This window comes from Haematobia irritans, chromosome 2, assembly GCF_050003625.1.
Source record: "Haematobia irritans isolate KBUSLIRL chromosome 2, ASM5000362v1, whole genome shotgun sequence".
Lineage (NCBI taxonomy): Eukaryota > Metazoa > Arthropoda > Insecta > Diptera > Muscidae > Haematobia > Haematobia irritans.
Genome location: NC_134398.1, coordinates 44,026,166 through 44,045,437, shown reverse-complemented (window position 1 = coordinate 44,045,437; position 19,272 = coordinate 44,026,166). Strand labels below are relative to the sequence as shown.

At 27.0% G+C, this 19,272-nt stretch overlaps 1 protein-coding gene across 1 annotated transcript in view; it reads left to right on the top strand.

Annotated features, from left to right (window-relative positions):
* The window catches only part of TrissinR (Trissin receptor), a 160,881-nt gene extending 149,369 nt beyond the window's left edge, over positions 1-11,512 (top strand). Inside the window, exons 7-8 of the mRNA XM_075293908.1 lie at positions 10,711-10,930; positions 11,147-11,512. Of these exons, the coding sequence (XP_075150023.1) occupies positions 10,711-10,930; positions 11,147-11,197 (271 nt within the window). The 3' untranslated portion in view covers positions 11,198-11,512. The remainder of the gene's footprint in view (positions 1-10,710; positions 10,931-11,146) is intronic.
* Positions 11,513-19,272: the final 7,760 nt, after the last annotated feature.

Sequence of the window (19,272 nt, the reverse complement as noted above, 5' to 3'; positions counted from 1 at the left end):
GCCTGTCGGTCCGTCCGTCTGTTGAAATCATGCTAACTTCCGAACGAATAAAGCTATCGACTTGAAACTTGCAAATTTCATCCGATCCGGCTGAAATTTGGTACATGGTGTTAGTATATGGTCTCTAACAACCATGCAAAAATTGGTCCACATCGGTCCATAATTATATATAGCCCCCATATAAACCGATCCCCCGATTTTGTTTTCGGAGCCTCTAAGAGAAGCAAATTTCATCCGATCCGGCTGAAATTTGGTACATTGTGTTAGTATATGGTCTTTAACAACCATGCAAAAATTGGTCTATATCGGTCCATAATTATATATAGGCCCCATATAAACCCATCCCCAGATTTGGCTTGCGGAGCCTCTAAGAGAAGCAAATTTCATCCTATCAGGCTGAAATTTGGTACATGGTGTTAGTATAGGGTCTCTAATGACCATGCAAAAATTGGTCCATATCGGTCCATATTATATATAGCCGCTATATAAACCGATCGCCAGATTTTACCTCCGGAGCCTCTTGGAAGACCAAAATTCATCTGATTCAGTTGATATTTGGTACGTGGTGTTAATATATTGCCTCAAACACCCATGCAAAAATTGGTCGAAATCGGTCAGTTGAACTTTGGTACATTGTGCTAGTATGTGGCCGTTAACAACCATGCCTAACTAGGTCCATGTCGGTCTCTAGTTATATATAGCCCTCAGATAAATCGATCCCGAAGCACACAAAAATTGATCCATATCAAGTTCATAATTGTATATAGCCCCCATTTAAGCGACCCCCATATTTCAATTCTGGCTCCCTACGTACCGTGCAAAAGTCCATATCGATTTGTAATTATTTGTAGACTTACATACCTTTTTGTCTAATATATACCACGTGTGGACTAACTGACAATTTAGAAAACGATTTAAGATACCACAACCCAAGTAATTCGATTGTGTATAATAGTCTTTCGTAGAAGTTTCTAAGCAATCCATGGTGGAGGGTACATAAGATTCGGCCTGGCCGAACTTACGACCGTTTATACTTGTTTTTTTTTTGGTTTTGTATTGCGAATTTTGAAAGGGGTTTCTTCGATTTTTTTTAATAAAAGTAAAGATCGGCTTTTCAATAATTGAAAAATTCAAAATTTAATTTTTTAATCTTTAAAAACTCTTAAACTTTTTTGTTGAAATTTTTAAACAAAAATTTGTTGTTTAAATTTTTAAAATTTTTTCTTCTTTCTTTTTTCTATTTTTCGAAAGAGATGTAAAAGGCTATTTTAATTTTTTTTTTAATTTTTTATGTGTATTTTACATTATATAAAAAATTCAAATCACTTTTCACTTAAAAATGGTTAGCCTGCCCGCCTAGCATACAAAGTTTGTGGGTTCAATCCCATTTTCGACCGAACACAAACAAGTTTTCCAGCGGTGGAGTATCCCCTCTCAGTAATGCTGGTGACATTTCTGAGTGTTTCAAAGCTTTTCTAAATGGTTTCACCGCAACATGGAACGCCTACTCTAAAATATTGTATTACATACATATTTTTTCTATCACCTTTTGTAGGAAAATAAATTTTTTTTATTAGGTCTACACTCGTTCCCAAATGTTTTGACGTTCTTTTCAGTGGAATTGTAAACTCCAATGCAAATATTGCCTATGACCAGCTGATGTTCATAAAATGACCAAGGATACAGTAGTGGTTGTATGTTTATAACCTCCAACAAGGAACCTGACAAAAAACAAAAAAACAAAAAAAAACAAGAAAAAGTTTGCATGACATATCAAACAACTGGGATATTTTTAAGTAAAGCCATAAATTTGCATTACACTTCTAACCTTCCACTCTCCTTTTTGTCATTCTGTCTTCCTCCTACTCTTTCTAGTTTCCACATTTTGTTCAATCCAAAAGACCTGCATAAACCATTAACACACAATTATTATAATTTTCATTGTAATTATAGACCCTGTTGCTGATTTTCTACATTTAAAAATCTTGTCGTGGGGTAGAATAAAATTAAGCTTTATTCTGCTGCTGATGTTCAACATTTAGGAATCTTACTGTCGGGTAAAAAACAATTAAGCTTTATTCTATTGTTTTCTAAAATCTCTAAATTAATGTGTGTTTTTACTGTTCTAACATCTAACAATAATGACCCAGAAACCAGGTGAAAAAATGTTCACGCAAAAACAATTTTCTCTACAATTGACCGACACAAACTGGCCTACAGTAAGCATGACTAACATGGCAGAACAATAACAAAAATTCTAATGAGTTCTTTGCTTTATCGTTAGTAGGATATTTTTATCAAACACAAAAGCAACTGTGAAATACACCCATGAAAAAATTGTGAGCGGAAAGTTAAAGGAAAACACAACAAATCGGCCAGGTTGAATATAAAATTGCCACCATTACGAATCAAATATATAAGTTTCATTCGAAACTTTGGCATTGAAAACATATAGGATTTTTTTTTTGGATTTTGATATTGTCAAAATTATTGTCAAAAATTTGGCCAAATTTTATTTCTATAGAAAATTTTTTCAAAAATTTATTTCTATCGCCAATTTGTCAAAATTTTATTTCTATAGCAAATTTTGTAAAACTTTATTTCTATAGAATATTTTTTCACTTTTATATCTATAGAGAATTTTGTCAAAATTCTATTTCTGTAGAAAATTTTGTAAAATATTTATTTCTATAGACAATTTTGTCAAAATTTTAATTCGATAGAAAATTTTGTCAAATTTTATTTCTGTAGAAAATTTTGTAAAATATTATTTGTATATAAAAAATGTTGTCAAAATTTTATTTCTACAGAAAACTTTGATGAAATCTTATTTTATAGTTTTTTTTCAAAATCTTATTTCTATAAAATTTTTTTTAAAATTTTATTTCTATAAATTTTTTTTCACAATTTTACTTCTATAGAAAGTGTTGTCAAAATTTTATTTCTATATAAAATTTTGTCAACGTTTTATTTTTATAAAAAATTTTATTAACATTTTATTTCTATAGAAAATTTTGTCAGAATTTTATTTGTATAGAAAATATTGCAAAATTTTATTTCTATATAAAATTTTGTCAACATTTTATTTCTCTATAAAATTTTGTCAACGTTTTATTTCTATAAGACATTTTGTAAAAATTTTATTTCTGTAGAAAAATTTTTAAAGGTTTTATTGCTATAGAAAATTTTGTCAAAGTTTTATTTCTATACAAAATTCTGTCAAAATTTTATTTATATACAAAATTCTGTCAAAATTTTATTCCTTTAGAAAATTTTGTCAAAATTTTATTTATATAGAGAATTTTATCGAAATTTTATTTATATAGAGAATTTTATCAAAATTTTATTTATATAGAAACTTTTATCAAACTTTTGTTTCTATAAAAAAATTTTGTCAAAATTTTATTTCTATAAAAAATTTGGTCAAAATTCTATTTCTATAGAAAAATTTTTCAACGTTTTATTTTTATTGAAAATCTTATCAAAATGTTATTTCTATAGAAAATTTTGTCACAATTATAGTTCCATAGAAAATCAAAATCAATTAATTTCCGTCGGAAATTTTAAAATTTTATTCGTCACAATTTTATTTGTCACAATTTTATTTCTACAGAAAATTTGTGGAGTACCTCTTAGATGGAGAGAAATATTTTGGAAAATTTACAAAATTTAAAGATTTTATCAAAATTTGATTTCTTTAGAAAATTTTATCAAAATTGTAAAAATTTTATTTCTATAGAAAAATTTGTCGAAATTTTATTTTATTGAAATTTTTTTCAAAATTTTATTTCTATAAATTTTTTTCTTCAAAATTTTATTTCTTTAAAAACTTTTTTCACAATTTTATTTCTATAGAAAATGTTGTCAAAATTTTGTTTAGTTAGAAAACTTTGTCAAAATTTTATTTCTTAGTTTGTCAACGTTTTATTTCTATCGAAAATTTTGTCAAGATGTTATTTTTATATCAACTTATTTTATCAACTTTTTTTGTAGAAAATTTTTTGAACCTTTCATTTTTATAGAAAATCTTGTCAAAATGTTATTTCTATAGAAATTTTTGTCATAATTTTAGTTCTATAAAAAATTTGGTTAAAATTTATTTCCGTCGAAAATTTTAAAATTTTATTTGTATAGAAAATTTTGTCAACTTTTAATTTCGTTAGAAAATTTTGTCAGAATTTTATTTCTATAGAAAATTTTGTTAAAATTTTATTTCTTTATATAAAATTTTGTCAACATTTTATCTCTTTTTTTGTCAGCCTTTTATTTCTATAGAAAATTTTGTAAATTTTTAATTTATATAGAGAATTTTTATCAAAATTTTATTTCTATAGAAAATTGTATCAAAATTTTATTTCTATAGAAACTTTGTTAAAAATTTTATTCCCATAGAAAATTTTTTTAACCTTTCATTTTCTTATAATTTTAGTTCTATAAAAAATTTGGTCAACATTTATTTCCGTCGAAAATTTTTAAATTCTATTTGTATAAAAAATTTTGTGAACCTTTTATTTCCTTAGAAAATTTGGTCAGTATTTTATTTCGTTACAAAATTGTGTCTGAATTTTATTTGTATAGAAAATTTTGTCAGAATTTTATTTCTATAGAAAATTTTTTCAAAATTTTAGTTATATAGAAAATTTTATAAAAATTTTATTTCTATATAAACTTTGTGCAAAATTTTATTTCTATAGAAAAATTTTCAACCTTTTATTTTTATAGAAAATCTTGTCAAAATGTTATTTCTATAGAAAATTTTGTTAAAAGTTTAGTTCTATAGAAAATTTGGTCAACATTTAATTTCCGTCGAAAATTTTATTTGTAAAGACAATTTTGTCCCAATTTTATTTCTATAAAAAATTTTATCAAAATTGTATATCTATAGAATATTTTGTAAAAATTGTACTTCAATAGAAAATTTTGTCAAAATTTTACTTTAAGGATATTTTTTTCAAAATTTTATTTCTATAGAAAATTTTATCACAATTTTATCTCTATAGAAAATTTTGTCAAAATTTTATTTTCATAGACAATTTTGTCAAAATTTTATTTCTATAAAAAATTTTGTCAAAATTTGTGTTCTATAGAAAATTTGTGAAGTACATCCTAGATGGAGGGAAATATTTTGCAAAATTTACCAAAACTACAAGAATTCTACCAATCTACCAAACAGTAAAAAGTTTACCATTTCTGGTAGAATTCTACCAACTGTGGTAACGATGTTCATACCATATTCTGCACAACTTTTTCTGAACCTAGAATACCCCTAGATTACCAATTTAACCAATCTGGTAACAACTGCGGTTCTAGAAGGTAAACAAATCAAAAGCAGAGACCGGTCTATATCAAAACCTAGACCGATGCTCTCCATAGTTGTGTCACTTTTTTATGGACCTAAAACACCGCTAGAAAAAATTGTCGAAATTTTATTTTATAGAATTTTTTTTCAAAATTTTATTTCTATAATTTTTTTTTCAAAATTTCCATTAAAACATTTTTCACAATTTTATTTCTATAGAAAATGTTGTCAAAATTTTGTTTAGTTAGAAAATTTTGTCAAAATTTTATTTTTATAGAAAAATTTTGCCAAATTTTATTTCTATAGAAAATGTTGTCAACATTTTATTTATATAGAAAATTTTATCAAAATTTTATCTCTATAGAAATTTTGTTCGAAATTGTATTTCATTTTTATAGAAAATCTTGTCAAAATGTTATTTATATAGAAAACTTTGTCATAATTTTAAATCTATAAAAAATTTGGTCAAAATTTATTTCCGTCGAAAATTCTAAAATTTTATTTGTAAAGAAAATTTTTTAAACTTTTTATTTCTTTAGAAAATTTTGTCAGAATTTTATTTCGTTACAAAATTGTGTCAGAATTTTATTTGTATAGAAAATTTTGTCGGAATTGTATTTCTACAAAAAATTTTGTCAAAATTTTATTTCTTTATATAAAATTTTGTCAACGTTTTATTTCTATAGAAAATTTTGTCAAAATTTTATTTCTGTAGAAAATTTTGTCAACATTTTGTTTAGTTAAAAATTTTGTCAAAATTTTATTTCTTATTCTGTCAACATTGTATTTCTATAGAAAATTTTGTCAAAATTTTATTTCTATAGAAAACTGTTTAAAGATTTTATTTCTATAGAAAATTTTGTCAAAATATTTTTTCTTTTAAAAAGTTTGTCAAAATTTTATTTATACAGAAAATTTTGTCAAAATTTTATTTATATAGAAAATTGTATCAAAATTTTATTTCTGTAGAAACTTTGTTCAAAATTTTATTTCTATAGAAAATTTTTTCAACCTTTCACTTTTATAGAAAATCTTGTCAAAATGTTATTTCTATAGAAAATTTTGTCATAATTTTCTATAGAACTGGAAAATTTGGTCAAAATTTAATTTCCGTCGAAAATTTTAAAATTTTATTTGTATAGAAAATTTTGTCCCAATTTTATTTCTATAGAAAATTTTATCAAAATTTTATTCCTATAGAAATTTTTGTAAAAATTTTGCTTCTGTAGAAAATTTTGTCGAAATTTTACTTTAAGGACATTTTTTTCAAAATTTAATTTCTATAGAAAATTTTATCACAATTTTATTTCTGTGGAAAATTTTGTCAAAATTTTATGTCCATAGACAATTTTGTCAAAATTTTATTTCTATAAAAAATTTGTCAAAATTTGTGTTCTATAGGAAATTTGGGAAGTACCTCCTAGATGGAGAGAAATATTTTGCAAAATTTACAAAGCTACAAGAATTCCACCAATCTACCAAACAGTAAAAAGTTTACCATTTCTCGTAGAATTCTATCAACTGTGGCAACAATGTTCATACCCTATTCTGCACAATTTTTTCTGAACCTAGAATACCCCCAGATTACCAATTTTTACAAATCTGGTAACAACTGCGGTTCTAGAAGGTAAAAAATCAAAACGAGAGACCGGTCTATATCAAAACCTAGACCGATGCTCTCCATAGTTGGCACACTTTTTTATGGACCAAAAAACCGCTAGATTCCCAATTTTACCCGAATCGAATAAAGTTATTGGTGTCTGGACGCTCGAGTAATCAAATCCGGAAGTCTGTCTATATGGGGGCAATATAAAAACCTGGACCTAAAATATCTCTAACTGCGTTGTCTAGATGTGGAAGAAGGGGTCAGTTTATATGGGGACTTTATCAAAACCTCGCTCATCTTCGAATTTTACCTGTAGACAAAATACGAATCTGGGTTCCAAGATGATAGCTTTACTATTGAAGGCTGTAGCGTGATTACAACAGACCTATAGACGGACATGGTTATATCGACTTATAATTTCTCCGTGATCAAGAATACATATGGTAAGATAGAGATAGAGCCCTTGCTTCGACCGAACACCAAAAAGTTTTTCAGCGGTGGATTATCCCACCTCAGTAATGCTGGTGACATTTCTGAGGGTTTCAAAGCTTCTCTACGTGATTTCACTGTAATGTGGAACGCCGTACGGACTCGGCTATAAAAAGGAGGTCCCTTGTCATTGAGCTTAACATGGAATCGGGCAGCACTCAGTGATAAGAGAGAAGTCAACCAATGTTGTATCACAATGGACAGAATAGTCTAAGTGAGTCTGATACATCGGGTCTCACAAATTTTATGAACTAAATTTGATTATAAAATTCCATGATCCTACAAATAATGTAAACAAAAACAGAAGAAAAGTTCATACTATTCATACTAGTTGTTTTCAAGTACTTTCTACCATTTTTTTTCTTTGAGCGTACATTCATATACATAGCTCTAAAGGTGTTGTCAGCATAAAATCCAATTATCTCTGGAGGCCAATCTTTTGTTGTGTTTTTCAGCATTTGAACAATTTTGTGGCAAAATTGCTAAGTGAGTACCTGTGTTAGTGTGTGTGGGGGTATCAATAAGAGTTTGTTATTCTCTCTAACGTGTCTCCATTTGATACACACCTCATTTTAATGAATGTTTTGTTTTTGTTTTTGTTTTTCTATTTCATTTACTTAAATGTTTTATTTTTCATTGAGAGTTGTTGCAAGAGATGTTCGTTAAATGTTCAGGTTTAATGAAACTTTGAAAGTAGACCATCATCATGGTATGTATAGGCCACTTTTAATTTAATGAAATTGAATTCAAGTTATTGGACATTTTTGTCTTGATTTTTCGAACTCATAACTCATAACATAATTGACCACTGTGTTCATATGAGTGTTAATCGGGCGAACGATATATATGGGAGCAATATCTAATTTCAATAAAATTGTGCCCACTTGACTACACTACTAATTGTACTCCTAGTGTAAAATTTCTACCAAATTGGGGTAAATCTTTGGGACCATATTAGTCCATATCGGGCGAAAGATATATATGGGAGCTATATCTAAATCTGACACGAATTTGGCACACTTGACTATAGCACTAATTTTTCTTCTTGTGCAAAATTTTAAGCAAATTAGTAAAAAAAAGGAATATGATCACCCCAAACATGTTTTAAGAGCAAAATGTTATTTTTGGACGATGACCATGGAACATTTTTGTCGCAAAAATTTTGTTTCCTCGGCAAACATATACATGATTGCCGAAATCAGACATATGCTTTTTGAGAAAATAACATGGTTGCCGCAAACATGTTACATGTTCTCCGTCCAAAAATAACATTTTGCTCTCGAAACATGATTGAGGTGATCATATTCCTTCTCTGGATGTGGGAGCTAATCTAAATCTCAACCGATTTCTTCCAAAATCAATAGGGTTCTATTCTGAGCCAAAACACATACTTGTGCCAAATATGAAGTCGAGTGGACTAAAACTGCGACCTAGACTTTGATCACAAAAATGTGTTCACAGACAGATGGACAAATGGACATGGCTATATCGACTCAGAAGCTCACCCTAAGCATTTTTGCCAAAGACACCATGTGTCTATCTCGTCTCCTTCTGGGTGTTGCAAACATATAATAGCCTGTTCCACAGTGTGGTGCATGGTATAATTACTTATAAAATAATTCGTGAGTCACGACATTTTTCATGAGTCACGGTAGTTTTCGTGAGTCACGTCATTTTCATGCGCGAGTACAAACTTTCTTTTGGTGAGTGTGCATGATCGTAAGTCCTATCCACCAATATTGTGCGTGAGTAAAATTTTGCCATCGTGAGCAGCATTGCCACAAAGAATTTTTATTTTGGACCAAAAATTTTCCATGATTGGACCAAAATTCTTACCAGCGGACAGTTTTACCAAATTAAATTAATATCATTTAAAAGTTATAATTTTTCCGGTGGCAACGGAAAAGAGATATGTTTGTACGAATTTATTTCGGCGTAAGCCGGCTATCATGTAAAACCTTTTTTCGGAAGGTTCAAGTGTGGTTCATTGTTGGGTTTAATGAACTGCCTGAATTTATTGTGATAATTGGTTGATAGTTTTGCTGCAAGTAGAGGATGCTGATGAGGAATGTGGTAATTCCGAAACGTGCGTCCATCCAACCCTCTTGCAGTCTATAGGGCTTTGCCCAAATAAATTTGTCAAACATTCTTTTTTTCCTCTGTTGGTTAAGCTACACTTGTAGTTTAGTCAATGCATGGTTTTAAGCCGAAATCAAAAACAAACAAAAAAAAAACAAAAAACAAGAGCAACAACAACAACAACAACAATGATTAAAGAACAAAACCAACAATAACAAAACAAAGCAAAAATTTTATTTCTATAGAAAATTTTGTCAAACTTTAATTTCTTTTGGAAATTGTGTCAAAATTTAATTTCTTTTGGAAATTTTATGAAAATTTTATTTCTGTAGGAAATTTTGTCAAATTTTTATTTCTATAGAAAATTTTATCACAATTTTACTTCTATAGAAAGTTTGGACAAAACTTTATTTCGGTAGAAACTTTTACCAACATTTTCCTATAAAAAACTTTGTTAAAATTTTAGTTCCTTAGAAAATTTTGTCCAAATTTTATTTCTATAGAAAATTTGGAAAAATATCAATTTGACGAAAATCGACGAAAATCAACCAAATTCCATTTGGTCCGACCAAATTTAAAAAATAATAATTTTTTGGACCAATTTGGTTCGATCGGACCAAAATGGCAACCCTGCTCTCAATAGACCTTCATACGAAACGAGTCTATTATCTAAACCAATGGTGAGATCATTTAGCCCTAAGATCAAAATCTCAAATTAGGAGAATAGGTTAGTTCATTTTTTACGAGATATTTAATTTTTGCTATAAACAGTTTATTTTTTCGGTGTATGGAGAAAGTTTAAAATTCCTCATCATCAAACTGAGCTTCTATTTGCTATGGTCAGAAAAAAAAACAAACACAATTGTACACAGCTGCTGCAGGCCCAAATCAATTATTTTCAATTGGAATATCCCCAAATTGATTGATGTTCGTTTATAAGGAGAGAGTGGAAAACTACCAAAGGCCATTGTCGTTGTTTTCTGTTGTTTTTTTTTTTTTTTTTTTTTGTGGTTAATTTTTTTAAAGCAATTTCCGTTGAACAACTTTGAAAAGGAGACTAAGTACATATTTTTTGAAAAATGTCTTTGAGAAGATTTTAATTAAATATCTGTCTCTTGGTTTAGATAAACCAAAAAATAAAAATTTATTACCCCAAAAAAAGTTTGTGGTTTTTTTTATTGTCCAGATACCATACATGGTAATTTATTAAATTTTCTCGGTTTTTGTTTCTTTGCAGGTCTCATTCATATCGTGGAGATTCAAATTTCAATGCTTTACTGACACCCCTGACATTTTTGGTTACCTATTTTAACTCTGGCATAAATCCATTGCTTTATGCCTTCTTAAGTCGTAATTTTCGTAAGGGCATGAGGGAGCTATTGATGTGCTCTTGGCGTAAGAGTAAAACAAAATCATCAACGAATTCATCTATGCATCACAAACGAATGGCATTGCAGGTGAGTTAGTGCTGGTTTTATTTTAGCTCACCCTGGTGACCCATTCAAAGAGGCAACCAAAGAACTCTCTTCCTCTCTCTCTACTACTCAATCTTAAATACATACACATACACCTAACTGTACAACAAACAAATCTACCAACTTTGGCAAAGACAAACCAAAACCATCAATTATGTGTTATTTTCTCTTTACTTTTCGTTACGGAATATACGCTAGACACATTCCCTGCCAACGGACACTACCCATATTGGCAACGAACAGCTATGATGACCTTTCTTTCGCATGCAATGGCAGAAATGTTTTGGCCATAAGCACTAAGAGCAAGGCCTTGCTTTCTTCAAGAGAAAGAGATTGATATGCAAAATATCTGAGAATATAAAAATCTCCCTAATGAGTTTTTCGGTTACAATTTTTGGTTTTGGCAATACAAAGCCCTTATTTATTATGGTAAAAATATTATGTAGTAGTTGTTTTATATATAAAAAAAAATAAATTATTTTTAATTTAGCATATAAGAAAGAATTTTATATTCCATTGTAATTAAAGAGATATACAAGTTAATGAAATTTTTGATGTTTGTTAAAAAAAGCAAAATCAGCCATTGAGGTCAAAGGAAGGAATATGAGCCAACAATCTAATTTTGTAAAATGTTTAGTACTTATTTTTAGTTAAGACAAAATGTATTTATGTTTTTTTTTTTTTTTTTTTTTTTGAATTTTAATCTAAATAAACAAAGGACATAAAAAACCAATAACTACAATTTATTCTCATTAATCAAGGATTGTGAAGTGCTTGTAGTCATCTTGAAATTAACAGTTATGATTATTTCATTTAAATTTTATACGAGGGTTGCCTTTTATATCTTGGAGAATTAGAGAACTACAACAAATATTAATTATGGAAAATCGTTTTATTGTTTTGTCAAACCCCTTTACAACCCCATTACGATCTATACACTGTTGTCGGCGTTTGAACGAGTTGTTGCAGCAACTTTGTCCGTCTGCATTATGGGCGGAAATTGAAAATTTGCGGCAAAAATTATTTACAATCATTCTAGTATCTCCAAACATGGTATATCCATATTTCTTATCATAATCAAATGTTACCAACAAAACGGGAGTCAATCCCCCTTATTCAAGGTGCGTTACTACACACAATTCACGAAATTAATTGATCCAATTATTTTTATACCCCAGCAAAAACATTTGGAAGTTCTTCCAAAGACACAACTTTAAAACCACTTCCAGAAGATGCACTCCCAATGATGTTCTTTATTTTAACTACCCAGGAAGTTATTTTAATTCAATTTATTATAACTTGGTGTTTTCATACTTTAATGGGTAATTTCAACTTAAAAAAATGCTAAATCCAATGTGAAAAAAATTGTGAATTTTTGAAAATATTCGAGGTCAAACATTTCCGACAAGCGTTAGAATCCATTAAAAATTTAAAAAAATATAAAAATTATTTATTTGACAAAATATCACAGAATTTTTTAATTTACATCCAACACATTGAATTCGGATCACACCTAAAGAAGTGATGCAAATTCAGTGCAACGACTGTTGAAATGGAGGACTTCCGTCCTATGACAAGCCCATGTTAAATTCATCGCTTCTGCGTCAATTTTGCACCACTTCCGGATTCAAAAAGAACATTTTCATTACTTTTTTGGCGACGCTTTTTTTGCTGGGACCCTCCACCATAGGATGGGGGTATATTAACTTTGTCATTTCGTTTGTAACACATCGAAATATTGCTCTAAGACCCCATTAAGTATATATATTCTGCGTCGTGGTGAAATTCTGAGTCGATCTGAGCATGTCCGTCCGCCGTCCGTCTGTTGAAATCACGCTAACTTCCGAACGAAACAAGCTATCGACTTGACTCTTGGCACAAGTAGTTGTTATCGATGTAGGTCGGATGGTATTGCAAATGGGCCATATCGGTCCACTTTTACGTATAGCCCCCATATAAAGGGACCCTCAGATTTGGCTTGTGGAGCCTCTAACAGAAGCATGTTTCATCCGATCCGGCTGAAATTTTGTACATGGTGTTGGTACATGGTCTCTAACAACCATGCAAAAATTGGTCCACATTGGTTCATAATTATATATAGCCCCCATATAAACCGATCCCCAGATTTGGCTTGCGGAGGCTCTAAGAGAAACAAATTTCATCCGATCCGGTTCAAATTTGGAACGAGGTGTTAGTATACGGCCGCTAACAACCATACCAAAATTGGTCCATATCGGTCTATAGTTATATATAGGCGATCTCCAATCACACAAAAATTGGTCCATATCGGTTCATAATCATGGTTGCCACTCGAGCCAAAATAATCTACCAAAATTTTATTTCTATAGAAAATTTTGTTAAAATTTTATTTCTATAGAAAATTTTGTTAAAATTTTATTTCTATAGAAAATTTTGTAAAAACTTTATTTTTATAGAAAATTTTGTCAAAATTTTATTTCTATAGAAAATTTTGTCAAAATTTTGTTTCTATAGAAAATTTTGTTAAAATTTTATTTCTATAGAAAATTTGTAAAATTTTTTTTTTTCTATAGAAAATTTTGTCAAACTGAATTATATACGTATTTAATCGGTCTTTTTTGATTTAACATATACCACGTATGGACTTACTTACAATTTAGAAGACGGTGTTAGGAAATGTATTCAATCACATAAATGACAGTATCATTTAAAAAATTAATTGAAAACCAATTAAAAAATTAATTGGAAGCCAACTCAAAAATTAATTGATCCAATTAAAAAATTAATTGCTACTATTAATTTTTGTAACTGCTTTTTGTTCCAATTAAAAAAATTGTTGAATCAATAAAATTTTTAATAGTTTTTTTTTTTAATTTAAAAATTAATTGATACTATTAATTTTTGTGACTAATTTTTGTTTCAATTAAAAAACTTTGTTGAATCCATTAAAATTTTAATTGGAATTTTTTGAAAATTCAATTAAAATTTTAATTGGAAAAATTTTCGTGTTTTTATTTCTGTGTATAGAGGGGTCAGAATTATAATTTCACTTGGAATACTACAGAATGTAACCATATATGGAATTTGATTTATGCTTGCCTATTTTATTTATTAAGAATGTGTCATATCGCCCAAACTTGCTGTAAATGGTAGAGCCCAGTTCTCTTTTTATTAAATCAATTTTATTTAACTAATATTAAAAAAATATTAATCATAAAAATCATTTTCTTCGGTATCCAATTCTATTTTCGTCCTTTGTTGTTCGCAGGATTCCGGTCGCAATTATTAATTGATTTTAATGAAAATTGATACAACGTGTTTGCTTGGCAAAAAGTCGAACGTTGTTGAATTTAGAAAAAAAAATCGGATCAAAGTTATGTATAGTCCGATTTCGACAAATAAGATAATATTGTGGTTCTTTACTACCCGATTGACTTCAAATTTAACACCAAGTAATTTTTTATAGTACCCTTAAAAAATTTTTCATCAAATTCGGTTCAGATTTAGATAAAGTTCCCACATACATATACAGTTTGTCAAGAAAGTGTTTTGACAATGGGATAAAAATTATGTTTTGTTCCAAAATTAAATATAATGAAATTTTAAAAAAATATTTTATTATGTATTTTGCAAAGTATACATACGTACACAGAATTAAAAATTTAATAAAATATTTAATATTTCAATTATTTCTAGAATTTGAAATATTTGGCAATGTCAAAAGACTTTCTTGACATACTGTATGTATGCATCACCCGATTTTCTCAAATTTGTCTATAAAACCCTTATTTATTAACCCACTCAAATTTAGCAGAATGTAAAATTCTATAGTACTAACCATACTTGCAAAAAATAATCGAAATCGTTTGAGGTTTAGATGTACCTCCTATGCTTAATTTTCCCAAATTTGGTCATAGGACCCGCATTTTGGCTCTCTTGTGGCATTCCCACTTCCTTTTAATATAATTATTTGTGTTTTAATTAATTTTCTTAACTCTTCATGGGTTTTATGTGGTATTTTACTTTTCCAGAATATAACGATGGCATTTGTATCTGCTTTGCTTTTCAGCCATAATGAAAATAATTCGCTACTTTTATCTTCATTATTTTTAGAAAAATTTAATTTATTTTACAATGGGCAAGTATGGGCAGACAAACTTTACAACATTTAAAAGTATAATTCCTCACGAACAACCAAAGGTTTTCTTTAACAATCGTTAACAACTGAAGTTCTATTCCTCGCAAATTTACGTAGGTACTAAAATTTTCACGAATAAACACAAATACAAGTTCAAAAACAAAAATATTTTTTTGAGTGTTTGCAACATTTTGAACTACTTGTCTGTCCTCTCAGAATCAACTTTTAAACGTTTTCTTTCATTATTATAGCGAAAAAACTTAAGCACGAAATTTTTGAGATTTCCGCCGTTAGTGATTGAGGCACTTTGCAGTACTAGGGTTACGAAATATAATGAACAACCCTCGTATATCTTCTAATTATTAGAGTGGCTACGAATCACTTGTATGTATATCTCTACATAATCCTAGAACTCAAATTTTGTGATAATCTAAAAGCTGGACGGACCGACAAATCAGTGGGTTTCGGAAAAGGAGAAACTTTTTGTTGCAACTTTTTAAAGGATAATTTTTTTAGCTATTATCTTAACTGCAGCTTTGAAACTGCTGACAAAGATAGTTTTGGTGGCCGTTGTGCCTTTGACATGAAGTGATTCAACATAACAATCAAATTATCTGCAGTTCATCCAAAATTTTTCCTAAAGATTAATGTTTTGAGTTAGCAACACAGTTGCCACTCGATCCAACAACAATCCGCCAAAATTTGAACAAAATTTTACGAAGACACTACCGAATAATATATCTTATATTGCAGTTTTTGATTTCTACAGAAAATGCTGTCACAATTTTTTTCTATAGAAAAAATTTTCATAATTTTTTTCTATAGAACATTTTGTCAACGATGTTCTCTATAGAACATTTTATAAATATTTTATTTCTAGAGGAAATTTTGTCAACATTTTATTTCTAGAGAAAAATTTCTCAACATTTTTCTATAGAAAACTTTATCAACATTTTATTCCTAGAGAAATTTTTATCAAAATTTTATTCCCCGAGAAAATGTTGTCAAAAATTTTGTCAAAATTTTATTCTTATAGAAAGTTTTGTCACAATGTTATTGCTATAGAAAAATTTTATCAAAATTTTGTTTCTATAGGAAATTTTGTCAAAATGTTATTAATATAGAAAATTTTGTCAAAATTTTATTCCAATAGAAAATTTTGTCAAAATTTTATTAATATAGAAAATTTTGTCAAAATTTTATTAATATAGAAAATTTTGTCAAAATTTTATTAATATAGAAAATTTTGTCAAAATTTTATTCCAATAGAAAATTCTGTCAAAATTTCATTGGTATAGAAAATTTTGTCAAAATTTTATTCCCCGAGAAAACTTTGTCAAAAATTTTGTCAAAATTTTAATCTTATAGAAAGTTTTGTCACAATGTTATTGCTATAGAAAAATTTTATCAAAATTTTGTTTCTATAGGAAATTTTGTCAAAATTTTATTAATATAGAAAATTTTTGTCAAAATTTTATTCCAATAGAAAATTTTGTCAAAATTTTATTAATATAGAAAATTTTGTCAAAATTTTATTAATATAGAAAATTTTGTCAAAATTTTATTCCAATAGAAAATTCTGTAAAAATTTCATTGGTATAGAAAATTTTGTCAAAATTTTATTCCCCGAGAAATCTTTGTCAAAAATTTTGTCAAAATTTTAATCTTATAGAAAGTTTTGTCACAATGTTATTGCTATAGAAACATTTTATCAAAATTTTGTTTCTATAGGAAATTTTGTCAAAATTTTATTAATATATAAAATTTTTGTCAAAATTTTATTCCAATAGAAAATTTTGTCAAAATTTTATTCCAATAGAAAATGTTGTCAAAATGTTATTCCTATCGAAAATTTTGTCAAAATTTTATTTCAATAGAAAATTTTGTCAAAATTTTATTCCTATAGAAATTTTGTCAACATTTTATTCCTATAGAAAATTTTGTTAACATTTTTTCCTATAGAAAACTTTAGCAAAATTTTACACATGTAGAAAATTTTGTCAAAATGTTATTCCGATAGAAAATTTTGTCAAATTTTTATTCCTATAGAAAAATTTGTCAAATTTTTATTCCTATAGAAAATTTTGTCAAAATTTTATTCCTATAGAAAATTTTGTCAAAATTTTATTTCAATAGAAAATTTTGTCAAAATTTTATTCCTATAGAAATTTTGTCAACATTTTATTCCTATAAAAATTTTTGTTAACATTTTTTCCTATAGAAAATTTTAGCAAAATTTTACACCTGTAGAAAATTTTGTCAAAATTTTATTCCTATAAAAATTTTTGTCAAAATTTTATTCCTATACAAAATTTTGTTAAAATTTTTTGCTATACAAAACTTTAGCAAAATTTTACACCTGTAGAAGATTTTGTCAAAATGTTTTACCCATAGAAAATTTTGTCAAAGTTTTATTCCTATAGAAAATTTTGTCAAAATTTTATTCCTATAGAAAATTTTGTAAAAAATTTTATTCCAAAAAAAAATTTTGTCAAAATTTTATTCCTTTACAAACTTTGTCAATATTTTATTCCTATAGAAAATTTTGTCATATTTTTACACCAATAGAAAATTTTGTCAAAATTTTATTCCTAGAGAGATTTTTACCAAAATTTTATTCCCCGAGAAAGTTTTGGCCAAATTTTACTCCTAGAAAATTTTGCCAAAATGTTATTCCTATAGAAAATTTTGTCATATTTTTATACCTATAGAAAATTTTGTCAAAATTTTATTCCTATAGAAAATTTTGTCAAAATGTTATTCCTTTAAAAAATGTTGTCAACATTTTATTCCTATAGAAACTTATAGAAAATTTTTTTCTTATAGAAAATTTTAGCAAAATTTTACATCTGTAGAAAATTTTGTCAAAATGTTATTCCTATAGAAAATTTTTGTAAAATTTTTATTCCTATAGAAAATTTTGTCAAAATTTTATTCCTATAGAAAATTTTGTCAAAAATTTATTCCTATAGAAAATTTTGTCAAAACTTTATTTCTAGAGAATATTTTGTCAAAATGTTATTCCTATAGAAAATTTTGTCAAATTTTTATCCTATAGAAAATTTTGTTAACATTTTTTCCTATAGAAAATTTTTGGAAAATTTTACACCTGTAGAAAATTTTGTCAAAATGTTATTCCTATAGAAAATTTTGTCAAAATTTTATTCCTATAGAAAATTTTGTCAAAATTTTATTCCTATAAAAAATTTTGTCAAAATTTTATTCCTATAAAAAATTTTGTCAAAATTTTATTCTTATAGAAACTTTGTCAACATTTTACTCCTACAGAAAAGTTTGTCAAAATTTTATTCCTATAGAAATTTTGTCAACATTTTATACCAAGAGAAAATTTTGTCAAAATTTTATTCCTATCGAAAATTTTGTCAAAATTTTATTTCAATAGAAAATGTTGTCAAAATTTTATTCCTATAGAAATTTTGTCAACATTTTATTCCTATAGAAAATTTTGTCAAATTTTTATCCTATAGAAAATTTTGTTAACATTTTTTGCTATAGAAAATTTTAGCAAAATTTTACACCTGTAGAAAATTTTGTCAAAATGTTTTTCCTATAGAAAATTTTGTCAAAGTTTTATTCCTATAGAAAATTTTGTCAAAATTTTATTCCTATAGAAAATTTTGTAAAAAATGTTATTACTATAAAAAACGTTGTGAAAATTTTATTCCTATAGAAACTTTGTCAACATTTTATTCCTATTGAAAATTTTGTCATATTTTTATACCTATAGAAAATTTTGTCAAAATTTTATTCCTATAGAAAATTTTGCCAAAATTTTATTCCTTTAAAAAATGTTGTCAAAATTTTATTCCTATAGAAACTTATAGAAAATTTTTGTTCTTATAGAAAATTTTAGCAAAATTTTACACCTGTAAAAAATTTTGTCAAAATGTTATTCCTATAGAAAATTTTTGTCAAATTTTTATTCCTATAGAAAATTTTGTCAAAATTTTATTCCTATAGAAAATTTTGTCAACAATTTATTCCTATAGAAAATTTTGTCAAAATGTTATTCCTATAGAAAATTTTGTCAAAATTTTATTCATATTGAAAATTTTCATTCCGATAGAAAATTTTGTCATGAAATGTTGTCAAAATGTTATTCCTATAGAAAATTTTGTCAAAATGTTATATCTATAGAAAAATTTTGTAAAAATGTTATTCCTATAGAAAATGTTGTCAAATAAAT